Here is a 20,463-nt window from a genome sequence, read left to right on the forward strand (position 1 = left end):
ATTTCTTGCATAAATCTATCTGGGAAAAGTCTATGAGCTTTTCCCATAAGTTGGGCTTAAAGGGAATTGTTTTTGAAAGATTCTCGCTTCAGTGGGGATTTAGCCAAATGTTAGTACAGCAAAATGCAATGCTGTGTTAAGGCATTTAGGGATCTGTAATGAAAACTTTAAGTAAGATTTAGCTAATGATGTAAATCACCAGTTTTAGTGAGCCTTGGCTTTGCAATGCTTTGGCTTTAAGTCAGAAAAGCTGCCCAAAGAGCCTGAAATAAAACAATTCTTGTTTCCCTAGTGATCCTCACATTCCTAAAACAGCCATGAGAATCTGTCATTACTTCCCCTTTGGAACCATTCTACCCTTGAGGCAAGGTGTTTCAAGATAGCATAGCAGTGCTAAAGAAGCAGTTTGGACAACTCCACTTAAACACTGAGCAGAGAAAGAAGTTAAGTAAAGGAGGAGCAGATTGTGGTTTAAATGAAAGCTGAACATGAAATGGGTTTCCCCCCCCACAAAATCTGGGTTTTTTTTCAGAATGCTCCAGACCCAAAAGGCCCACAACAGGGTAATCTCATTTTTTCACTCAAAACAGGAAAATTAAATGGAACTGACTGTAATGCAAAGAATTATCAGTGTGGACCCTAGCCTCTTGTAACACAAAATACTAAGGCTCAACACAGGAATTTCTTCCATGGGTGCTGCAATCCTGGTTGACAGTTTCCCAAGCTTCAGAAGACAGACAGGGGAGGAGGGAGAACAAACAAGGCAAACTTCTGCAATGAGAGCACTAGTCAAGTAACAAGCAGGCCAAGAACAAAGTCTTCATTTAAAAATACCTGGGAGCAGACCACTATTTAAAAGAGAGGAACATTCTTTCACTGACTTTACATGAACTGATCTTGAACATTTCTGAGTTTTCTACAAAACCTAAATAGAATAAAGATTTTTTTCTTATGTGAATGAAAAAAGAATACAACAGTCCCTTACAGGGAAGCTCTGCTCTCCAACAGGCATTCCACATGCTGCTGCTGAATAACTGCTACCCCAGACACTCATTGCTGGGCAAGGGAATGTATTTCACTTTGATACTGCCTCTGGAGACATGGAATTTGTGTTGGGGTTTGAGTTTAGTGCCAGCTTCGGGGTATGTTTGTTTTACTCTACACAATCAGCAGAATCTGGCAAAAAAAATCGCCTTAAACCAGTTCAACCAGTTTCAGATTATTTGAAGCAGCACATTTCATGAGAAAATATCTCCTACAGAATGGATAGGTGGGCATTAAATCCATATTCTTAGTCTTAAATCCAAATTATTATGACTTACTGCAGTGACATTAAGGAATCTCAGACAAGCAAAGAATAAAAGAAAGTTAACAACAAACTTCAGTTTTAACTGCATTTTCCCTGCCCAGTTCACATAAGGAGTAAAATGCCTCAGACAACTCATAAGGGATGTAGTGTAAAATCATTGTGTGCAGTTTTCTGAAACAAGCACAAGAGCTCAACACACTGGAGCTAATTTCTGTGTCAACTTTCATTCCATGCAGATTAGTGCCATTTTGAACAGCTGAAGCACCAACTCTGTGCAGTGTCATACATACATAGTTTTCTCAAGCTTCCAGTAATATGAACTTGTTGCAGAAACTGCAGCTTCTCATTAAAATTGTCATATATAAGTTACTCTGAGTGTGTTTATCACTAATTAAAAGGCTCAAGCATTTTCAACTTGATCTTTCTTTTTCAGTCGAGTGAATCTTTCAATAGTGTGCAAACTTACATACCAGAAATACATGCAGGAGTTCAACTATCAGTCTAGATTTGCATTTTACCTTCCCATGAGAAAAAAAATCCTACTCTGCCTGCCTTCTGGTAGCATTCATTCCTTTATTAATCATTGCATTAAGAATTTAATAATGTAAACATCAGGATTCACCACTGTCACATGCTTGCACTTGCTAAGAAGAGTTTTTCCTCCACCTACTTAATGGAATGTAGAGGCCACTCTTAAGGAATGTGATTCAACTGAGACTATTTTGCAACCTTTTTGAAAAAGAAAATTCCACACTTTCTTCAGGGTTTTGCAAAAATGGGCTCATAACACTTTTTCAGTATCAACAGATCTCCACAGGATTATTTTAAGATAGGAATTCAAAACAAAATGGAAAGTAAATTCTTAATATGAACCACAGTAGTTTCTTTCAAAATGTCACACAGATAACTCAGCAGCACCTGATGTACTACACAGTCTTATTCTAAGTATAACAGAAATGCATGTGCTCACCCACTAATAGCACATCATCTTGAGGCTAAACCCCTATATAGGAAGAAAAAACCCACTTTCTACCTTTATAAACCATTAGTGTTGATAAATAGGTGAATTGTGTTCAATTTATCTTACTTTTTAATTACTCTCCTTAAAAATGCCATTTAAGGCCACAAAATCTCTACAGCCATACATTTGTAGGTAATTGATGCTGACAATAAGACTCTTTCAGAGCTTTAAACCTGAACCAGTTCTTCCTCGTGAAACCTCTAGTTTTGGTTTGAATGCAGCAGGCCTATGCTCTTGCTTGCTAATTATAATCCTAAGGGCTTTCTTCCCTTTTAAATGGCCTTCCTTTCTCTTCATATTGAGCCCATTTCTGTTCTCTTTAGATATAATCACAAAGTTTATTAAGAGATAGCCATAATCCCCGAGCTACACTTCACTTGTTGATATTGCAGTTTTCTCCCCTGGCCTCTAAGCAAACAACCTTGTTGCAGTACCACATTTCACACTTTCAGATCCCAGGTCATGATTTGGTATGCAGCATGGAACTCACCTCACTCCCACTGCAAGAAATGGAGCAGGCAAGGAGCCAAGAGCTGGCAGAAGGCTGCCTTGGCTCTTTTTCCCTCACCTAGTCTGCTGTTGCCTTAACTTGCTTACCATAAATACTACTGCATGCAAGAAGATAAACAAAATTCCAGATCCACAACACAGTTCACACCAGAGCAGTTTGATGACTCCTTGTACTTGGTCTCCAGGCAATTGCATGAAATAACAGCCTCGGGCCCCAGTTAGATTATCATCATTTAAGAGGCTAACAAAAGAGCTTCTGCATTTGTTCTTGTAAGTCATGGTATAATGAGTAGGGCAGATCAGCCACCAAAAGACAGACCTAGAGGAAGTCATGCTCTTCTCCTATTTGCAGTTCAGAGATCATGAATAAATATCACAAGGCATGTAGAAAACCATTTTACAGGCAACAGTACAGGTCTGGGGCAAAAATGACTTTCTAATTAATGTGAAAAGAGGAGGAACTTGCGTTGTATGTTCCCCTTGCTGAGGCATGAAAGCACTAGAAGATATAAAATATTTGGGTTGCAAAATGTGACTTATTTTAGCATTTTTAAGTTACTTGAAATAACATTAGCTGAATTATCACATTTTGAAATGCTTCTTGATTTGAACCAGATCACTTACAGACTATCACACAATTCAATTTAAGTGAAGTCCCACTTATTTTATTTATAGTGTTAGGCACTGTAGGGTAGCACAAACCTGTTAGCATTGCAAAAATCCGGATACAGGAGTTGGAAGCCTGAAGTGTGCCTTTCTATAATGGATGTTGATCACCTGTGCTCCATCTTTCACTCAGCTCTTGTGTGTAGTCTCTTAACAAGATTTGGCTTAATATCAAAAAAACCTAAACAATAGTCTTGGTACCACTGAAAGTCTGCCAAAATGTATCTGAGTTGCAAAACACTGGCTTTGAAGTTTTTCTGAGGAGGGTAGAAATAGAAATAGATTAAATTGCTGCATTTTTCATCCATTACTGATCCTAAAGACATTGTTAATAAATTTGAGATATTTCAGACAGACAACTACTAATATTTTGATCACAACTTCATCAATTTTAAATGCATTTTTACCATCTTCAGTCAAACAGAAAATCAGGAATACTCTGAAACACAACACAGCTCTGTATTTCTGTCAACAAATAGCCTCAGCAAAGCAAAGACCATCTTACCACCTAGCTAAGTAGTCTCTAAGACAATAACGTCAAAAGTTCCAACGGGTCCAAAAGATCAGCAAGCACCTTGTTATCATAACAATTCTTTGTATTATGAAAAATAGCATACTATTACAATTGTCAGGCTGTTACAACTCTGCCAAATAGAAGCAAATGTAACAGGTAAGCTTTCCAATGAAAGAAAAATTCTTGGTATAGAGTCCGAATACATTAAGTGCAATTTGCTTTAACTACATATTTGCCACTCTGAAGTGTTGAATAGCATGCAGACAAGTTCCACAAATTTGGCTCTCTAGGGGCAACTCAGTTTTCAGAACTGATGTTAAACAGCTCACTGAGAGCAAAGTTTCATCAGCTTTAATGACTCCAATCCCACAAAACCTTGAAATGATCTCAAGACTGAATATTTGTTCACCTACTAAAAGAACAAGTTGAAAATCCCAAACAACATCACTGTGTGTTGGTATCTGTCATAAGAAAGTGACAGTATTACTACGAAAATACAGCATCCCATGTTCCATTTTACTTAGCTTTATGCTTCTCTAACCTACATCTCAGTGAAAAGAAAACATGGATGGAAAACAAGGCAAGAGTTGCAAACTATTATCTCACTACATGGTCTCTACTGTCACAAAGATTTGCAAAGACATTTCCAAAAGTCTCAAGATGTAGAGTCTCCTCTGTGCTTGTCCAGCACAATAAACGGGAGAACATGCTTAAGTATCCCACTACAGCAATGGTAGATGGTGACAAAACTATCCCATCTGTGACAGACAGGACAAATCCCCGTTCACTGATCTTAATACCCTTAATTGGCTGTGTTTCTTGTAAAACAATAACACAAGCTGAGCACAAGAGCTGACAATCAGCTGACTTGAAGCATTTTATCTAAGAAGTATATAATTAAATCAACTAATAAAATTCATTGCCAATTACTCATAGAACTATGTATTACATATTTAAAAAGGTATTAAAGTAATATAATCTAGCCACCTGTTACCACACAGAGGAATATCTACATTTAGGAATATCCACATTAAGTCAGACTTTGGATGGGAAAAAAACGCCTGTTGATGTATTTTGTTTACCCTTTAAACTGTTCTCTCTTTGTGCTTTTAAAACAAACAAAAAACCCCTGCATATTTCTTCCTCAAATGAGTATATGCCAGTATTCTCAATTTCTTCTTATAATTTCCTTTTGCATCCACTACAGTACCACAAAATAATATTATCCAGGAGAATTCACATCAGTCACCTGACAAAGATCTTTGACAAGCCATTAAAGATTCTGTTAAGTAGGTAGAATCAAAACCTGAACTCTACACAAGTACATCAGAGATAAGTGTTTTGATGTGAATAGTCTTAGAACTCAAACCTTTAAAAAGGCAGACAACAATAACCATAAATCAAAAGTTTCTCAAGATAAAGACTTAAGAGAATTTATGCGTAAAGAGCCTGGACAAGGAATACAAAGTTAAAACTACAGAAAGTCCAAGTATCTGAGTAGATTTGCAGAATTTCACTTTCTTGCTAGAGTAAGTTGAGGTTTTTTTCATTGGGTGCAATTACCATTTCATCAATAACTCTCTTCGTAATTATCAGAAATAGTTCAGAATATAGGAAAACCATTAAAAAAATCGCATTCCAGGAGATAACACAGACTTCCCTCAATTAAATTCAATGTTCTTCACCTCCTAAAGCACACTTACATTCTTTGCTTTTAAATAACAAGAAAAATTGAGATTTTGGGAGTACTCACCACCATCTTCAACCAAGAAATGAAAAATGTCACTGGTGGCATTGTCACCCCCTCGTAAAACATAGCATATCTTCATATCATCAATATCAGCTGGAAAGAATCAGGGGAAATAGATTTGATTTTAAATGATGAAGGTATGAAACTGTTTTTATAGAAAAATTTAACATGTATTAAATAGTTTAGCTTCAACAAGAGAGAGGTTAAGGTTCTACAGCAGAACTGAGGAATTTCAGTACTAACAGTGTTGAAGTTTTACAGATATCATTCATTCTCCCTCCCTTTACTTCCCCCTCTCCAGTGCTCTCTTTCTTTCCAGCTGTATTTACAAAAAGAACTGAAACAAAATTTAAAAACAGGGGCTTGACAGTCAGAACTACTTCACATTTTTAGTGGTCCATTTTCTTAAACAGAGGTGTATCTCCACAAGGATATTGATATTCATTCTGTCATTCTTCAACCTGCAAAGTACTGTTGAGGATATTTACAGTGATTGACTCTTTTAAGAACCCAAATAGATGCAATTAAAGTAAACAGATAAGACTTCAGTATGAAAAAAAAACCCAAACAACTGATGTACAATTTTGAAACATCAATTGCAATAAAGTATGTAAAAGGTAAATATGTATTTGTTAATTTTTTTTTGTTTTCCTTGAGTAGTGATGAGAAATGTGTAATACAAAGAAACTAATTTTTGGCACTTTCTTTGAAGGACTGCTGTTGGTAAAAACCCAGGTCTGATACCTCTTTCAAGAAAAAGTGTTAGAAATTAATAGCATTAAAGGGGAGTTTAAGTACCACCCAAGTTCTCCTCTGATGTTAGGGTGCATGCATGAGTAAAAAGAAGTCACAAGCACTTTTGTCAGAGCTTCACAAAATCCTCAGTTCCAAAAGTAACCTGATATCTTCAGGGGCAAACAAGTTAAGAACAAATATCAGCAAATATTATCAAATATTATTATCAGCAAATATATGTAACTGAAGAATCTCTTCTGTAAATGTTTCAAAGTGAAAGATCAAAAATTCATGGGTCTGTAAAGAGGATGCAAACGAATACTACTTCATGCCATTGGAGCAAATAAATTATTCACATTACAAACACACAAGTACTCAGCTCTGCTCATGTGGATAGCCTTATCAAAATCCATGGTTCCAGCATACATAAAGATAAGCACTCGAATCAGTGTTTGCAGGACCAGGACTACCACATAAGAAAAAAGGCTGATTGTCATCCAAACACCTTAACTTTTTCAAAATAATTGCAAAGAATGACCTGTTTTCTGCTCCTTAAGAACACGTTCAGAGTCACTTGAGCAAGTCTATGATTTCCTTCCACAGCTGATTGGGTTGTGCTAGTTATATCAAAACTTACCTAGTTGCAAGCACAATTCATTGCCGTGTAACTACAGTGCCTGCTAAAATTAATTTTATATTGGAATTCTTCAATATTATTTTGAAATACATCCAATATGATTTTCTATTTAACAAAATATCATTATTTCCACTAGCATAAGGCAGAAAGCTGTGCTCTAAACAATTGCTCTGCTCTCTCTTTCAGTTACAGGCAATGTGAAAAACCAGACTGCTCTTGCTGCTTGCCCACAACAAATCTTGTTACATTACTCAAAGTGGTCAGGCTGCCTGCTCACACAACCACAGGCACAAATCCAAGCAATGGGAGTTTGAGGATGGACTTCACAAATTAGCAAGCAGCCCTCAACATTTTTTTGCATGAGATGCTGAAGAGCTTCATTTGACTTCAGAGTTGTCCCAGTTTTAAGCAGGGATAGGACCAAATGACCTCTAGAGGTTCCTTCCAACATAAACTGGAAGATGCTGAATTTTACAAGTCCCATAAGAACCCACACATGTTGATGAAACTGGAACTATCCAGCATTTTGAAAGAGGTGGCACATGGCAGGATAAGACACCTAAAAAGAGGGGAAGATCAAAACATAATAAGAAAGTGTGTTAACAGCAGGTCCAATAGTAAATACAGAGGCTTCCCAAAGTCTGTTGCAAAATTTGCATTTACACTGGGATAATAATGAATGTGACAAAAGAGGGTCTTGTTTATTTCCACCCTGAACATCAGACAATTATTTGTCTCAGTGCAGCATAAGCATGACCTTCTCAAAGGCCAACATTATTGAAGAAATGTGTATTTCTTAAAAACACTCTTCAATGCAACACAAATTAAGAGTGCTTGTGCTACTACTGTCAGGGAACCTGTGAAGTAACACCACTTTCTGGGGACCCTCACCAGCTTTAAAATCAATTTTTCTCAAGGGTTGCATGTGACCCAGCTTGGGCAACACAACAGGATATTAAGACAGTCTGAATGCAGACCAGTAAGCATGCCACATGGTTGGACTGCCAATTCAAAGCCAAGTAACAACTTCATTTTGGTCATCAGGCAAATGTACACCTGGCCACATGGCACAAGAGAGAATGGAATATGCACGTCTCCCAAGTGCTCACCATCCTCAAAAAAAAAGGGATATCGCTGTGCTGTGTGATAGTCTGCTTTCAAGGAACTTGTTCAATAGTTCTACATATTTCAGTGTAAGAGAAAACCCACTAAAGTAAGTGATAACCTGTTTATTTGCTCACTCCCTTTCTCTTTTGTTTCTCACTTACTCTGACAACACTCTCAATATTACTCGCAGCTCACTACTGAAGCCTTACATTTAAGGAGCTGTGGTGGTTCCCAAAGCTTGGACACAGTTTGGTCTCTTCTCATACTCTTTTTTGCACCAGCATTGCAAAACTTAAGATACTCCAGCCATTGGAAAGTTCATCAGGCTTGTATGAAAGATTTGGTACATCTGACAAGAGCAGTGCTACAGACAAGTCTGTAACGTGGATGTATACCAGTTTGGACTCTGTGAAATAAAATGCAACAAACTGCAAGTGTTCACCTCAAACCTTTCCACCTACACAGACCAGCCCACCTGGGCCCCTTTAACTTTGAATCTCCATGCTGTTGGTGCTGCCTGCTCATTCCACAGCTGCAGAAGGCTGCAAAAAAACCTAATTTCATTATTAATTAACTAGCCATTAAGTCATTGTAAAGCAACATGAAAAATTGTCCAGAGAATAGCTAATACTCCCATTTCAATTATACTTCACAGCCTTGAGTAGGAGCTTTATTTCAGAATATATGACACATGTGGTTTTTGCCCTATTTATACCACCTAATATTTTAGTTCCATGTAAAAAGTAAGTACCACTGACATAATTTTAAAAAGTTTACATTACCTTTTAATTTACCACAAACACTTTGTGGTAAAGACTTGTGTAATTAAGGCAACAAATGCACTCATAATATATTATTTCCCACTGGTTGGGAAATTATTTTGCTTTTACAGTTAGGTGTGCTCAGACTGTACAGCAACTGATACCCTAGCCAAGTTAATAATAGCTTGGCCACTCCCATAGCATTTTCCCAATAAAACTGGTTAAATAAAGAACTGTCTTTAAAGATGTACAGCTGAATTCTGTTATTCAAACTTTTATCACTATCCTGATAGAAAGTGCAAATCGCAGTTATTTGGACTAAGCTCTCCAAAGAAAAAAAACCCTTTATTCAGTATTTATCCAGCAGACCACATTTCCTGTTTAAAGCTGTCATCAATGTAATACAAAATTAAGAGATGTAAAAAATTATGAAGCCATTATAAACAAGTTTATAGTTGGAAAGTTTCTCCCATCAATTACTAGAGAGTTTAGCAGGAAAAAGAATATTTCCAGTGATCTAAAGAAAGCATATGAAGTACTGTAGTACCTTGGGTGAACTGGCTGATGCTATGGTTGCCTTTCCCCAGGTGGATCAGGAAGCCATGGCGTGGACCCTCTGTGATTCTGATCTTAAGAGTAACATGTAAACTGTCCCTGTCTTCCACTTTGAGCACTTTGTTGGTAAACAGAAACCCGATGTGACCTGTGGCCAGAACACGGAGAGTCTGAGCACCCTTATTAATTACAACTTGAGGTACACTGTTGTCCACAGCCATTATTCGAATCTTCATAGTCTGAGGTTTCCTTGTTTCAAACACAGTGTTGGGGAAGACATAGAAATCAGTATGAGTGCCATCTGTAACAGTGAAAGAGAAACTATCCTCCACTGATTCTGTGCCATCATGTTTGTAGCTGATTAGATTTTCATTCAGATCTTGTTTAGTGAAGGTGGTGACTGGTTTGGAGTTATTGAACATGATCTGACCATGAACTGGTATTTGAGTGATGATAAATTTTAGCAGTGTGTCAGGTGTATCTCTGTCTTCTGCAGTCAATTCAAATGGGGTTATCAGTTTGTATTCATTTTCACTCACCACCAGGTTATGGATTGTGACAACAGGTTTCTTGTTGTCCACATCACTGATAGAAATTCTGAAAGTACGAAACACAGGGTTGTAGCCATCAGTCACCTCAAACTCAAAGCTGTCCATTTTCACCTCATCTTCTGAAGTATGAATGTAATAGACCTTATTGCCTGCTAACAGGAGTTGAGTGAAAGTGGAGATGGGTACCCCAGGCTGATCTGTGCATTCAAGATGACCACGAACAGGTGGTCTGGTAATAGTGAAAACTAAGTTCTCATCTGGACTATTCAGGTCACTGGTACTAAGTAAATCAGTAGTAAGGGTTACCTTCCCCCCTTCCTTCAGAGAAACTCCTTTGCTGATGACATCTGGGAAGACAATATCAATGCTGCCTATTGTCACATAAAAGTAGCGGTCAATGAGAGGATTTATTCCATCTGTCACATCAAACTTGATAAGATCACGAACTCCTTGTTGGCCAAAATTCACATATCGAATCAAATTTCTATCCACTTCATCTTGGGTGAAGTTCATTCCCAAGGTGATATTTTCAGCTCCACCCGAAGGCTTTATTCTCTGCACGAGGCCTTGTCCTGGCCCATAAGTTATAATGTATGTCAAGGTTTTGTCTTCAGAGTCAAGATCAGTAGCCTTCAGTATTCTGTTATTAATAGTTCTAGTTTCCCCCATTTCAATTTCCAAGCCATCATTGATGGCCATTCTGGGCGTCTCATCATCTACAGGAATGACCATGATGGGTACCATTTTCCTAACAGTGTGTTTACCATCTGTGAGCTGCACCTCAAAACTGTCCACCCTTGTCTCAGAGTCATCATGTTCATAGAGAATGTTGGAGCTCTCCGTTATCTGATCCAAGGTGAAGCTCTCCACTAGGACAGTTCCATTGACCAGCTGGTTCACAATGTGGCCGTGCCTGGGCAGCCTGGTGATTGTGAATGTTAACTCATCAGCAGGGATATCTGCATCAACCGCGTTGAGGATAGGCGTATCAACAACCAGGCTCATGCCTTCCATCACCACAAACTCTCGCATAAAGATTTCAGGCTCTTCGTCATTGATCGGCACAATAACAATGGGGAAGAAGTGCCTCTGGGAAAAGTTAATGCCATCAGAACAGCGCAAAGCAAATCTGTCCTCAACAGGTTCTACACCCTTATGTATACTTTGGACATAAAAAATATGCCCTTGACGAAGGTCCTTCAAGGTAAAAGCACTTATAGCTACACCTGCCCTGGATTTTTCAGATCCTGGGGCAGGAGAGATGTTCTCTACATACCCAGATGATGGCTGAGCAACAATTGTGCATAGTATGTCATCGCTAGGAGTATCTACATCTTCAGCCCCGAGGTGAACAAGACTAATGGCCCGTTTGTCACCTTCCGTCACCATGAACTGCTCCCCCACAAAAATCTCTGGAGCTTGACTGTCAACAGGAAGAATGGTCACCAAGACTGAAACTCCTTGAACAACATTGCCCCTGACACGCCACTTCTCAGAGAGGTCAGACAAGGTAAGGTTGAAGGCATCCTCCTTGGGCAGAAGGCCTATTTCGCCACCAGTGTGAGCATATACCACAGCACCGTCCAGCAGATCTCTCTGGGAAAATCTCTCCGCAGGCACCCCTTGAACCAGGATGCTCCCATGCTGAGGAGGATCCTCCACAATGAAAGTCAACATTAAGTCATCTGTATCCTCATCCGTGCCCTGAATGACATTAGCAGTGATTTCAGCAGCACCATTCTCCAGCACGTCTAGGTAGGAACCAAGAGTGCCTGGGGGCAATCGTAGTGTAGGAACCTCATCATCAACTGGGTGCACACTCATTTTCAGTGTGATGGGCACAAAATGAACCCCATCACTCACATCCAGCCTGCAGGTATCACTGCTGGTCTCAGCTCCACTGTGCACATACACCACCCTCCCTTGTCTGATATCCTCCAGGCTGAAGATACCTCCTGGAACCAGACTGTACCCAGAGAGCTGCAGCTGGCCATACCGAGGAGCCTGGGTCAGGATAAATCTGAGACGGGCAAGTTCAGTGTCCGTGTCACTGGCATCCAGCTCAGCTGGACTAAGGACATGGCTGCCTCCCTCAGGCAAAGCGAAGCCAGTATTAGTGATTTCAGGTGGCTGGTTATCCACAGGCTGCAGGTAGATGGTGAAAGTCCCTTTGGCTGCATTGCCAGCCGCATCTTGCACTTGATATTGAAACTGAATCAAATGAGGGGCCACCCCCAGCTCTTGCTGTGGGGGGCGATATGAAATCTTGTGATGGTTGATCTGGGCTTGGGTGAAGTGCGTAACTTCCACAGAGTGATCCTCAGTCAGCACGAGGGATCCAAGGCGTGCTCCATAAACATCAGGAGGGTGGTTGGAGTCAGTGTCAGTGGGGGGCTGGATTACTGTGTAGTGAAGTTCACGGTCCCCTGAGTCTTGATCGGTGTAACACAAGTGCTTCCTGCGCAGGGGTGTCACCTGCTGCTCTGCAACTATCAAGTGCAGGCTGCTGCTACTATGCAGCTCCGGGGCTAATCTGTCCACAGGATGTACCCGGATCACAAAAGTCTGTGGTCCAGAGCGGTTGGGGGGGTCATTGTCATCCTGAACCCTAAAGATGAACTGGTCCAGCACAACCCCAGGGCCAGGGCTGTGAGCCCCAAAGTGGTGGTAATAGAGATGCCCTTCCACAATATCCTGTTGCAACCACTGTCTTACTGGCTTTTCATAGATGGAGCTCCCTCCTACACCTGGTACCCTCCTCCACGAAAAGCCCTCCTCTTCTTCCTCCTCTTCCCAGCCAGGAGGTGGTTGTGCTTGACGGAGCAGGAGCTGCCCAGCCGTGGGGCCAGACTCCACTGTGAAAAGCAGGATGGCATCCTGCGAGTCAATGTCAGTAGCACTAAGAGCACGGGTGGTGATGGGCACTGTTTCACCCTCAGCCATGGCAAGCCCTGTGTTAGCATTAAGTAGGGGTGGCTGGTCATCAGTGGGCACCAGGGTAATGGGGAAAAGGAACTCAACGCGGTGGCGAGAGCCACCATCTTCCAGCCGCAGCACCAGGTTGTCACTGAGTGGAGACTCGCTGCCATCATGCTGGTAAATGACCCGACCTGCTGCCAGCTCAGCCACTGTGAAGTGTTTACGAGGGGCGGCAGGTCCCGGGGTGTCCTCCAGGAGAGTGAGGTGGCCATGCCTCAGCCCTGCCACCACACTCACCCGCACCTGCTCAAGGTCATCCTCATCACTGACCACCAGGTTGGGGCTGGGCCCTGGGCCTGAGAGAGGCCGTGACTGCCCCTCATAGAGCACGAGGCCAGTGTTGCGGGTCACTACAGGTGCCAGGGTGTTCATGGGCTTCACCACAATCACGAAGGCAAAGGGCTCTGAGGCAGCACCCTCTGGGTCCAACACCTCCAGTTCGAGCTCAAAGAGCCGCTCCCGATCAGAGTCCTCCACGGGGGGCTGATAGGCAATACGCAGCTCCCGCACATCCCGCTGGCTGAAAGAGGTGACAGGCAAGCTCCGGTCGTCTGTGCTGACCATGTGGCCTTGGCCAGGGCCAAAGGGAGAGGTGATGTTGAAGAGCAGCAAATCGGGCGGTGACTCGGCATCCTCAGCTGACAGCATGTCAGGGGTCAGGGCGGTGAGCACAAACTGGTCCACCTCCATCATCAGCATGGCCAAGAAGCTGGGTTTGGGGGCCACGTTCTCGGTGCCGGCGCGGATCCGCACCAGCACCTGGAAGTACTCGCGCTTCAGCAGCGCCCCGCCGCCCGCCGCCTCCCGCAGCTCGGCCACCAGCGGCACCAGGTCGCGGTTCGGGGAGCCACCGGCGGCCGTGTGCCGGTAGCGCAGCCCCAGGCGCAGGAACTCATCGCAGTCCCACATCGAGGAAGGCACCGGGCCGCCCCCCGCCGTTTCCACGCCGCCGCCCGCCGCCGCCGGGTAGTTGAGGATCTCTCCGTAGCGGGGCAGCCCAGCCAGCAGCGGCAGCAGCCCCACCCGGCAGCGCTGCCGGCCCGGCTCGAAGGCGAACTCCAGGCTGCGGGCGTCCAGCGGGTTGCTGGTGCCCCGCAGGCGCTCCACGGTGAGGGGCAGGTTGCGGGTGACGATCTCCAGCTGCGTGAAGAGCACCTCCACCTCCAGCACCAGGGGCAGCACCAGGGCGCGGTTCGGCGAGTCGTAGCGCAGCTGCAGGCGGACGCGGTCCCGGGCGGGGCTCCGGCCGCCCAGGTGCGAGTACTGCACCTCGCGGGCTCCGAAGTCGCAGGGGAAGCGCCGGGGGCTCAGGCGGCCCGGGCGCTGCCACAGCGGGTCCTCGTCCAGCACGGTGAGGTGGCACCGGTCACCCGGCTGCACCTGCAGCACCAGATCCCGCGCGGGGTCCAGCCAGGCGGAGCGGCCCAGGGGCACCCGCAGCCCGCGGTTGGCCACCACCACGGGGGCCGCCTCCGGCGACCACGGCGAGGAGACCGCAGCGCTGCTGCTTGGCGGCGGCTCTGCCGCCCCAGCCCAGACGCAGCCGGCCAGCAGCAGCAGCAAGCCGGCCGGCAGCCGCAGCGACCCGGTGGGGAGAGCCTGCATGGTCCTTGCCGGCGGAGCGAAGCGTCGGGAGGCTCCGGCAGCGGCCGAATCGCGGCCCCACTCCTGCCGCCGGCGCGGCGCCGCTCACCCCGCGCACACGCTGCGCTCTGAGCGTGGCGCGCTCCGCTCCGGAGGGGAGCCTCGCGGCCCGGCAAGCCCCGCCCCGCGCCCCCCAGCGACCAATGGACAACCGCGATGGGCAAGGTTGCCACGCGTGATTGGACAGAGCGGTGTGCCAATCATGAAAGTTACGAGAGAGGCGGGGTCTCTGGCCGTGCCTCCTTCCCGCGGCCGCCCAACAGGTTGCGGAGGAGAAGGCGCTGGGAGAGCGGCGGGATGAGCCTTGGCGCTGTGGGAGCGCGGAGGTGGTGGGCACGGATCACTCTGCTGGCGGCAGCCGCCGCGGGAAGGGAGCCCTCGTGTCGGGGGGAGGGCGGCGCTGCTTTCCCGGAGCGGAGGAGCGCACCTCTGCCAGCCCCGGGAGCAGCGGGAGCACTGAGCTTCCCCGCTCCCGCCTGGCTCCCGGGGGCAGAACTAAAGCTGTGCGGTTCCCGGCTCGCCGCCGGGCACTGCTCGTGGTTTCCCTTCCCCTGGCGGTGCGGCGGCCGTGCCGCCCGGGTCCCAGCGGCGGCAGGAGCGGGGCTGCCCGGGAGCCGAGTCCCGATGGCGGGGAACGGGGGGACGGCAGAAGTGCCCAAAGGAAAACGGGACGGTCACACGGCGGGATGCGCCCCGGGGGTGCGGCGGGGCTGCCTGCCCGTACCGCGGTTCTGCGCGCCGCAAAGAACGGATCAGTATCTCCGGCGCAAAACACTTCGCTTGGTACCAGTTAGTGGCCAGTGTCACTCTCCGGAGGCGACGAGTCACAGCAGAAAGTGAATGAAGGCGTCCCAGTGTTTGTGCCACCTTGTGCCTGCAGTTGAAAGCACATCAATGACAGCCCGAGCTTGGAGTTCCTTGCCTTTTAAAATGCCTGGTAGCAGGCTCTGAGTTTTGATTCATCGTCTCTCACAGTTGCTAATATTATTTCTTGTTTACGAAATGTGATCCGCATTCTTGTTTAAGAAAGGTTTCTGACAAGCCGAAAAATACGACAAAGGGACAGATTCAAGGACAGCACATAGCTGTTTTGAAATTTGAGTAATATGTTGATTCCTTATTTTAAAATGGTCTTTTACACTACCCTTCAGTAGTGGAGCAACGTTATGGCACATGATCTTGTTTTTTGTATGGAAAAAAACTTGAGTTTGAATTTTGCAGGGATGGGCACAGCTGCATTCACACTGAAGTATTATTTCTAATAAATAATAAATAGTTTTCTTTGGGACAGGGGACATCAGTAAGCATCTAAATCCAGTTCTACAACACTAGATTATTGTAATTTGTGAGATTTTTATATTGTGTAACTCACATTCCTGTGGATTATTGATGAAAGTTCTTTTATAATATAAGTCTGTCCTTCTTAAGAACTTGAATCTGGCTGCAGGGGATGGTAATTCTAGCAGTTAGATATCTAGCAAGTTAAGGAACACTAATACCTTTTCTCTACCCTTACGAGACATTCACCCCAGATTTCAGCAAATTAATATCTTACTTGTAAAATTCAAAGGAAGATATTCAATTGAGTCCCTGGACCAAGGCATTCCAACTATTAATTTTTTGGAGATATTTAGCTGCTTCTGAAAAAAAACCCAAAAAGTTGTATAGGGGTGGAGTTGCCCCATGTCTACTACAGGAATTTATTTTCAATGGATAGAGAGTCTGGTTCTTTGACCTCTGTTATCTCCATCACCCAGTAGTAAATCTCCATGTGCAAACAGCAGAAGTCCTCTTCATTTTTAAGGGTTGCTGTCTTGTCAAACAAGTCAGTGAGCTCTTGTCCACAGTCCAAGTAAAAAGCACAAGACTTGCTTTATTTCTTCTTTTCACAGCACAACATAAACAAAAATGCTCCAGATTATAGAACTGATGGGAATTTTGAAAGTATTTTCCTTTTCTTCTGCCAACACTTGTGTTCATGTTGTACTTGAAGAAAATTCATCTTTGCTAAGTTCTGATCTAGTGATATAAATGCAAATCCAAAGTGTTTTCCAACCAATTGTCCCTGAAGTTAGTGTGGCAAATCAGAATTGGGCCAAATAACAAGTCCGTTCATCTTTTAAAATAAATTTTTAGTGAATAGAGGAACTGGTATTTGACCAGGAAAAAGACTAATATACGTATCTTTGCAAGAAAGCTTGCAGTCTTGCTGTACTACTAAACTATATTTCCAAGTCTCAATGGAAACAGCTTTAAGACAGAGATCTCCTCATTTAACTGAACATTAATGAATAAATGTGTGCTCTGGAAATCTAGTGAGGAATATTTCGTATGAAATAAATTACCTGTGAGGTTCAGCAGGATAAATCTATATTTTAAGATTTTTTTTTTAATTTAAAAAGAGTGAAAAATATATTCTTACTTTAAATGCAACTCTTCCTGCAGGCATCTGGCTTCTGCTTTTGATGATGGATCACAGATGTATATTCCTTATTGAAAGCTACACAACTCACAGTCCTGTGTAAAATAAACAGAAGTATACTGCTCTCCAAGTCTTCATTTGAATGTACAGTTATCAAAGACTGCCCTCTGTTGATATGGCATAATCTTAACTTTTTAAGAGTAGTGATGCCTGATTTTTGTTATTACATTACTTTTCATAGCTGTTTTGTACTAAATGATGTAAATAATTCCAGATATGCTCCTCAAATTAAAAAAAATTAGAAAAAATGAAATAATTCTGGTTGTTAAATATTGACAAAGGAAGCTAAATATGACATATAAATGTCAGGGATTTTTAACATTTTCCAACAATGTGAGTATTTCATAACTTAGAAATACAAAAAGATTTGCCATCTCTTACCAATGTGTATTTACTATCTTGCCAAGGAAATTAGGAGAGCAGGCGAAGAGGATGGAATCAGCAAGTGGGATTCCTGGGAGTATTTGGATACTTAATTGGTTGTGTAAGTAATTTTGCTGTTACAATTCAACTCTGAGGGCTATGTAGAAGCAAGGTGTACAGTATCTACTGTGCCTCAGAGAAAATGTCCATCATTCATGGTGTATTGAGTAATTTGGTGTTCAAAGACCAAAGAACCATCCTATATAAATAGTCTGCTGAAACAAAGTAAGAAATTGAAATTTTTAAATCAGCCAGCTGAGAGTGTTTCAGTTGCCTCTGTGTTGCTGTACTTAAACCAACAACCTTTCTGTTGCTTCCTTACTTTTTTAGTTCTCTTATTTCATTAATGAATTATTACACAAGTGGTTGTTTATAAATTTTTGAGCATAAGTTTTTGCCTGGGTATATGCAAGAGTGTTGCTAAGCTGTAATTTTCAGTTATGCTTTTCATGCTAGGTGTCTCTAGAGGCATATAGGTGCCTCAAGAGTCATCCCTGAAATGTCTTCTTTACCATCACACTCTGTAAAAGGGTCATTGTTTTGAACCTTTTTTCCATTTCTTTCATGACTTCTGTCTCAGTCCAAATATCGGTTGCCGTGCAGGCAGAGGTATTTCTGAAAAGTCCAACACCACTAAATCTGGCATCCATAGTTTATTTCTCCCTGCCTTGTAGTATGAAGAAATGTAAGTGGTTTCTGTCAGAATAAGTTTGCATTCCTTGACTGGTGAAACTCACACAGTCTGTTCTCAAAAATGTTTTGGGTTGATGCTGGGATGAGTATAGTGCTGGTTTGTACATTTCTTGTACCTACAGTAAATGTGACCACATGACCTAACCAACATTCACTCCAAAACCCAATACTAAATCACCCTCCATCTTTCTAAAGTTCCTCTTAGGTTTTTGTCATAATACCTTATGACGTTTCTTCTGCTGCTGTCCCAGTAGTTGTTTTGACCTGTCTGGCACTGGTGTTCTGCCCACCCTCCACGTCTTAGTGCTATTTTTATCTCAACCTTGGCTCTTTGAAAACCTATGTTTCAAGTCAACCTTTTTCATGCTCCTTCCAAGTTTAGATCTCACCAGAAGCAATGTGTTTTCCTTTACATTCTTTTTCCTCTGCCTTTTGATCACTCTCACTCTTTGTTTCAAATCCAAAATACAGCTTCTTGGTCTGTTCACAAAGGGAAAATACTTGGTAACCTACTAGACTGAATAAGTTGTTCCATCAAGCTTCTTTACCTGTGGTTTATGTCTTCTGTTTGGACTCTGAAGTTTTTTTACTGTGATTATGGAATGTATAACATTATTTTTAAATGTACACTGACACACACATGCATTTTCTTTGATGTGTAATGAAGGCAACACTGTAAGCAATATAACTGTGTTTGAAAAATATTTAAAGACCTTAAGACCTAGAGTCTCTCTCAGATAGCTCTTGGATAAAAATGGTGAGGGGTTGGGAATGTTGACAGGAAATGACCAAATACTGTCACCAGTGACTGTGACAATTTGATTTCAATGTACAATCCACAATAGGTACTTTTTTGTGGTTATGTACAGAGTAGGATATATTTATGTAAATTATAATTATAACTGAAATTGTGTATCAACAAGGAATTATTTATAAGACATTTCATTTTGCCACAGATATTAAAGAAGGTTGAGGTGAAACTTTTTGAAGTACAAACTGACTATTTGAAGTGCAAATTTGACATCTTTGACTGTTAGTGGCAATATTCAGTTCAGTGTTCAGTTTATGATTTCAGGGTTACCCCCTTATAATAAGCAAAGGAAGACTTGTACATAAAAATTATACATTTTAATAGATTTAACAGAAGTTGCTACGCGAAAAATAGAAAAGCCTTTGACCACATAATCCTGCTTTAGCTTCTGGCCCACCTTAGAAACAGAGCCTTAAGAATATTTGCCCAAATTAACTTTTGTATGGTAAGTCTATGAGTAGCCTGAGAGGGAATTTTGGCAGTTCCTGTAGAATGAAGCTATGCGTGATGAAATTTAATTCAGAAGCTGATCTTCCTCCAGCATGGGTTACGATGGTTAACAATTTTCGGTATGTTTCATGTTTAGCTGAAAGATCAGTGGTGAAGAGAGGTTGTATTGTACCAAATACTCACATCATGGTTCATTCGAAGAGTCAATACATTTTTGTCTAGAGGAGTGATCTCAGTGGTTGTGAGCCTTTTCTAACATAAGCATGATATGGTATCAAAACCATTGCAGCAGTATTTAGATGAATGTTACTATCTTTCATGTATATTTTGGATGTCTGCTGTTTTTTATGGAAGGAGGTATATTTGTCTGTGAGGTAATTGATTAAAATAGTGCAGTAATTCTGCAGCTGACAGAGGATTATATTTAGTAGAAATACTTACAATTATTTTAATTTATCTGAGCCAAGATGTTGATTTTTGCCTATTAAAAGAACTCTTTTCTTTTAGCTAAATATTTTTTTTTATACACACCTAAACTATAAACATGACATACTGCACACTTTATATAGTATACATTTATGTTTCATGACAAAGACTGTTAAATGTAGGTACAGAACCTCAGTCAAACAAGCTGTCAGGTATCCCCAAACTGAATGCTTTTAATAATTCAGGGTGCTATGGTATGTGTTATAGAGTGAAACAAAACTCTTTTGAAGAATGATCCTGCCATCTCTGTATTGACCTTGGATAACTATTAAAATTGCATATCAAAGGCTGAAGAAATTGCAGTTTAATCACTTAAGATTTCCTTCACTGTAAGTTTTTCTGTCCTGCTTTATAAAAGAAATTTTACCTAATCTTTGTA

The 20,463-nt window shown here is 42.4% G+C and overlaps 1 protein-coding gene across 1 annotated transcript in view; it reads right to left on the reverse strand.

Annotated features, from left to right (window-relative positions):
• Nucleotides 1-14,839, reverse strand: part of FREM2 (FRAS1 related extracellular matrix 2) — a 120,040-nt gene extending 105,201 nt beyond the window's left edge. Inside the window, exons 1-2 of the mRNA XM_085060982.1 lie at nucleotides 9,558-14,839; nucleotides 5,774-5,863 (exon numbers count right to left, since the gene is read on the reverse strand). Of these exons, the coding sequence (XP_084917108.1) occupies nucleotides 5,774-5,863; nucleotides 9,558-14,700 (5,233 nt within the window). The 5' untranslated portion in view covers nucleotides 14,701-14,839. The remainder of the gene's footprint in view (nucleotides 1-5,773; nucleotides 5,864-9,557) is intronic.
• Nucleotides 14,840-20,463: the final 5,624 nt, after the last annotated feature.

This window comes from Lichenostomus cassidix, chromosome 1, assembly GCF_008360975.1.
Source record: "Lichenostomus cassidix isolate B80296 chromosome 1, HeHo_3.0, whole genome shotgun sequence".
NCBI lineage: Eukaryota > Metazoa > Chordata > Aves > Passeriformes > Meliphagidae > Lichenostomus > Lichenostomus cassidix.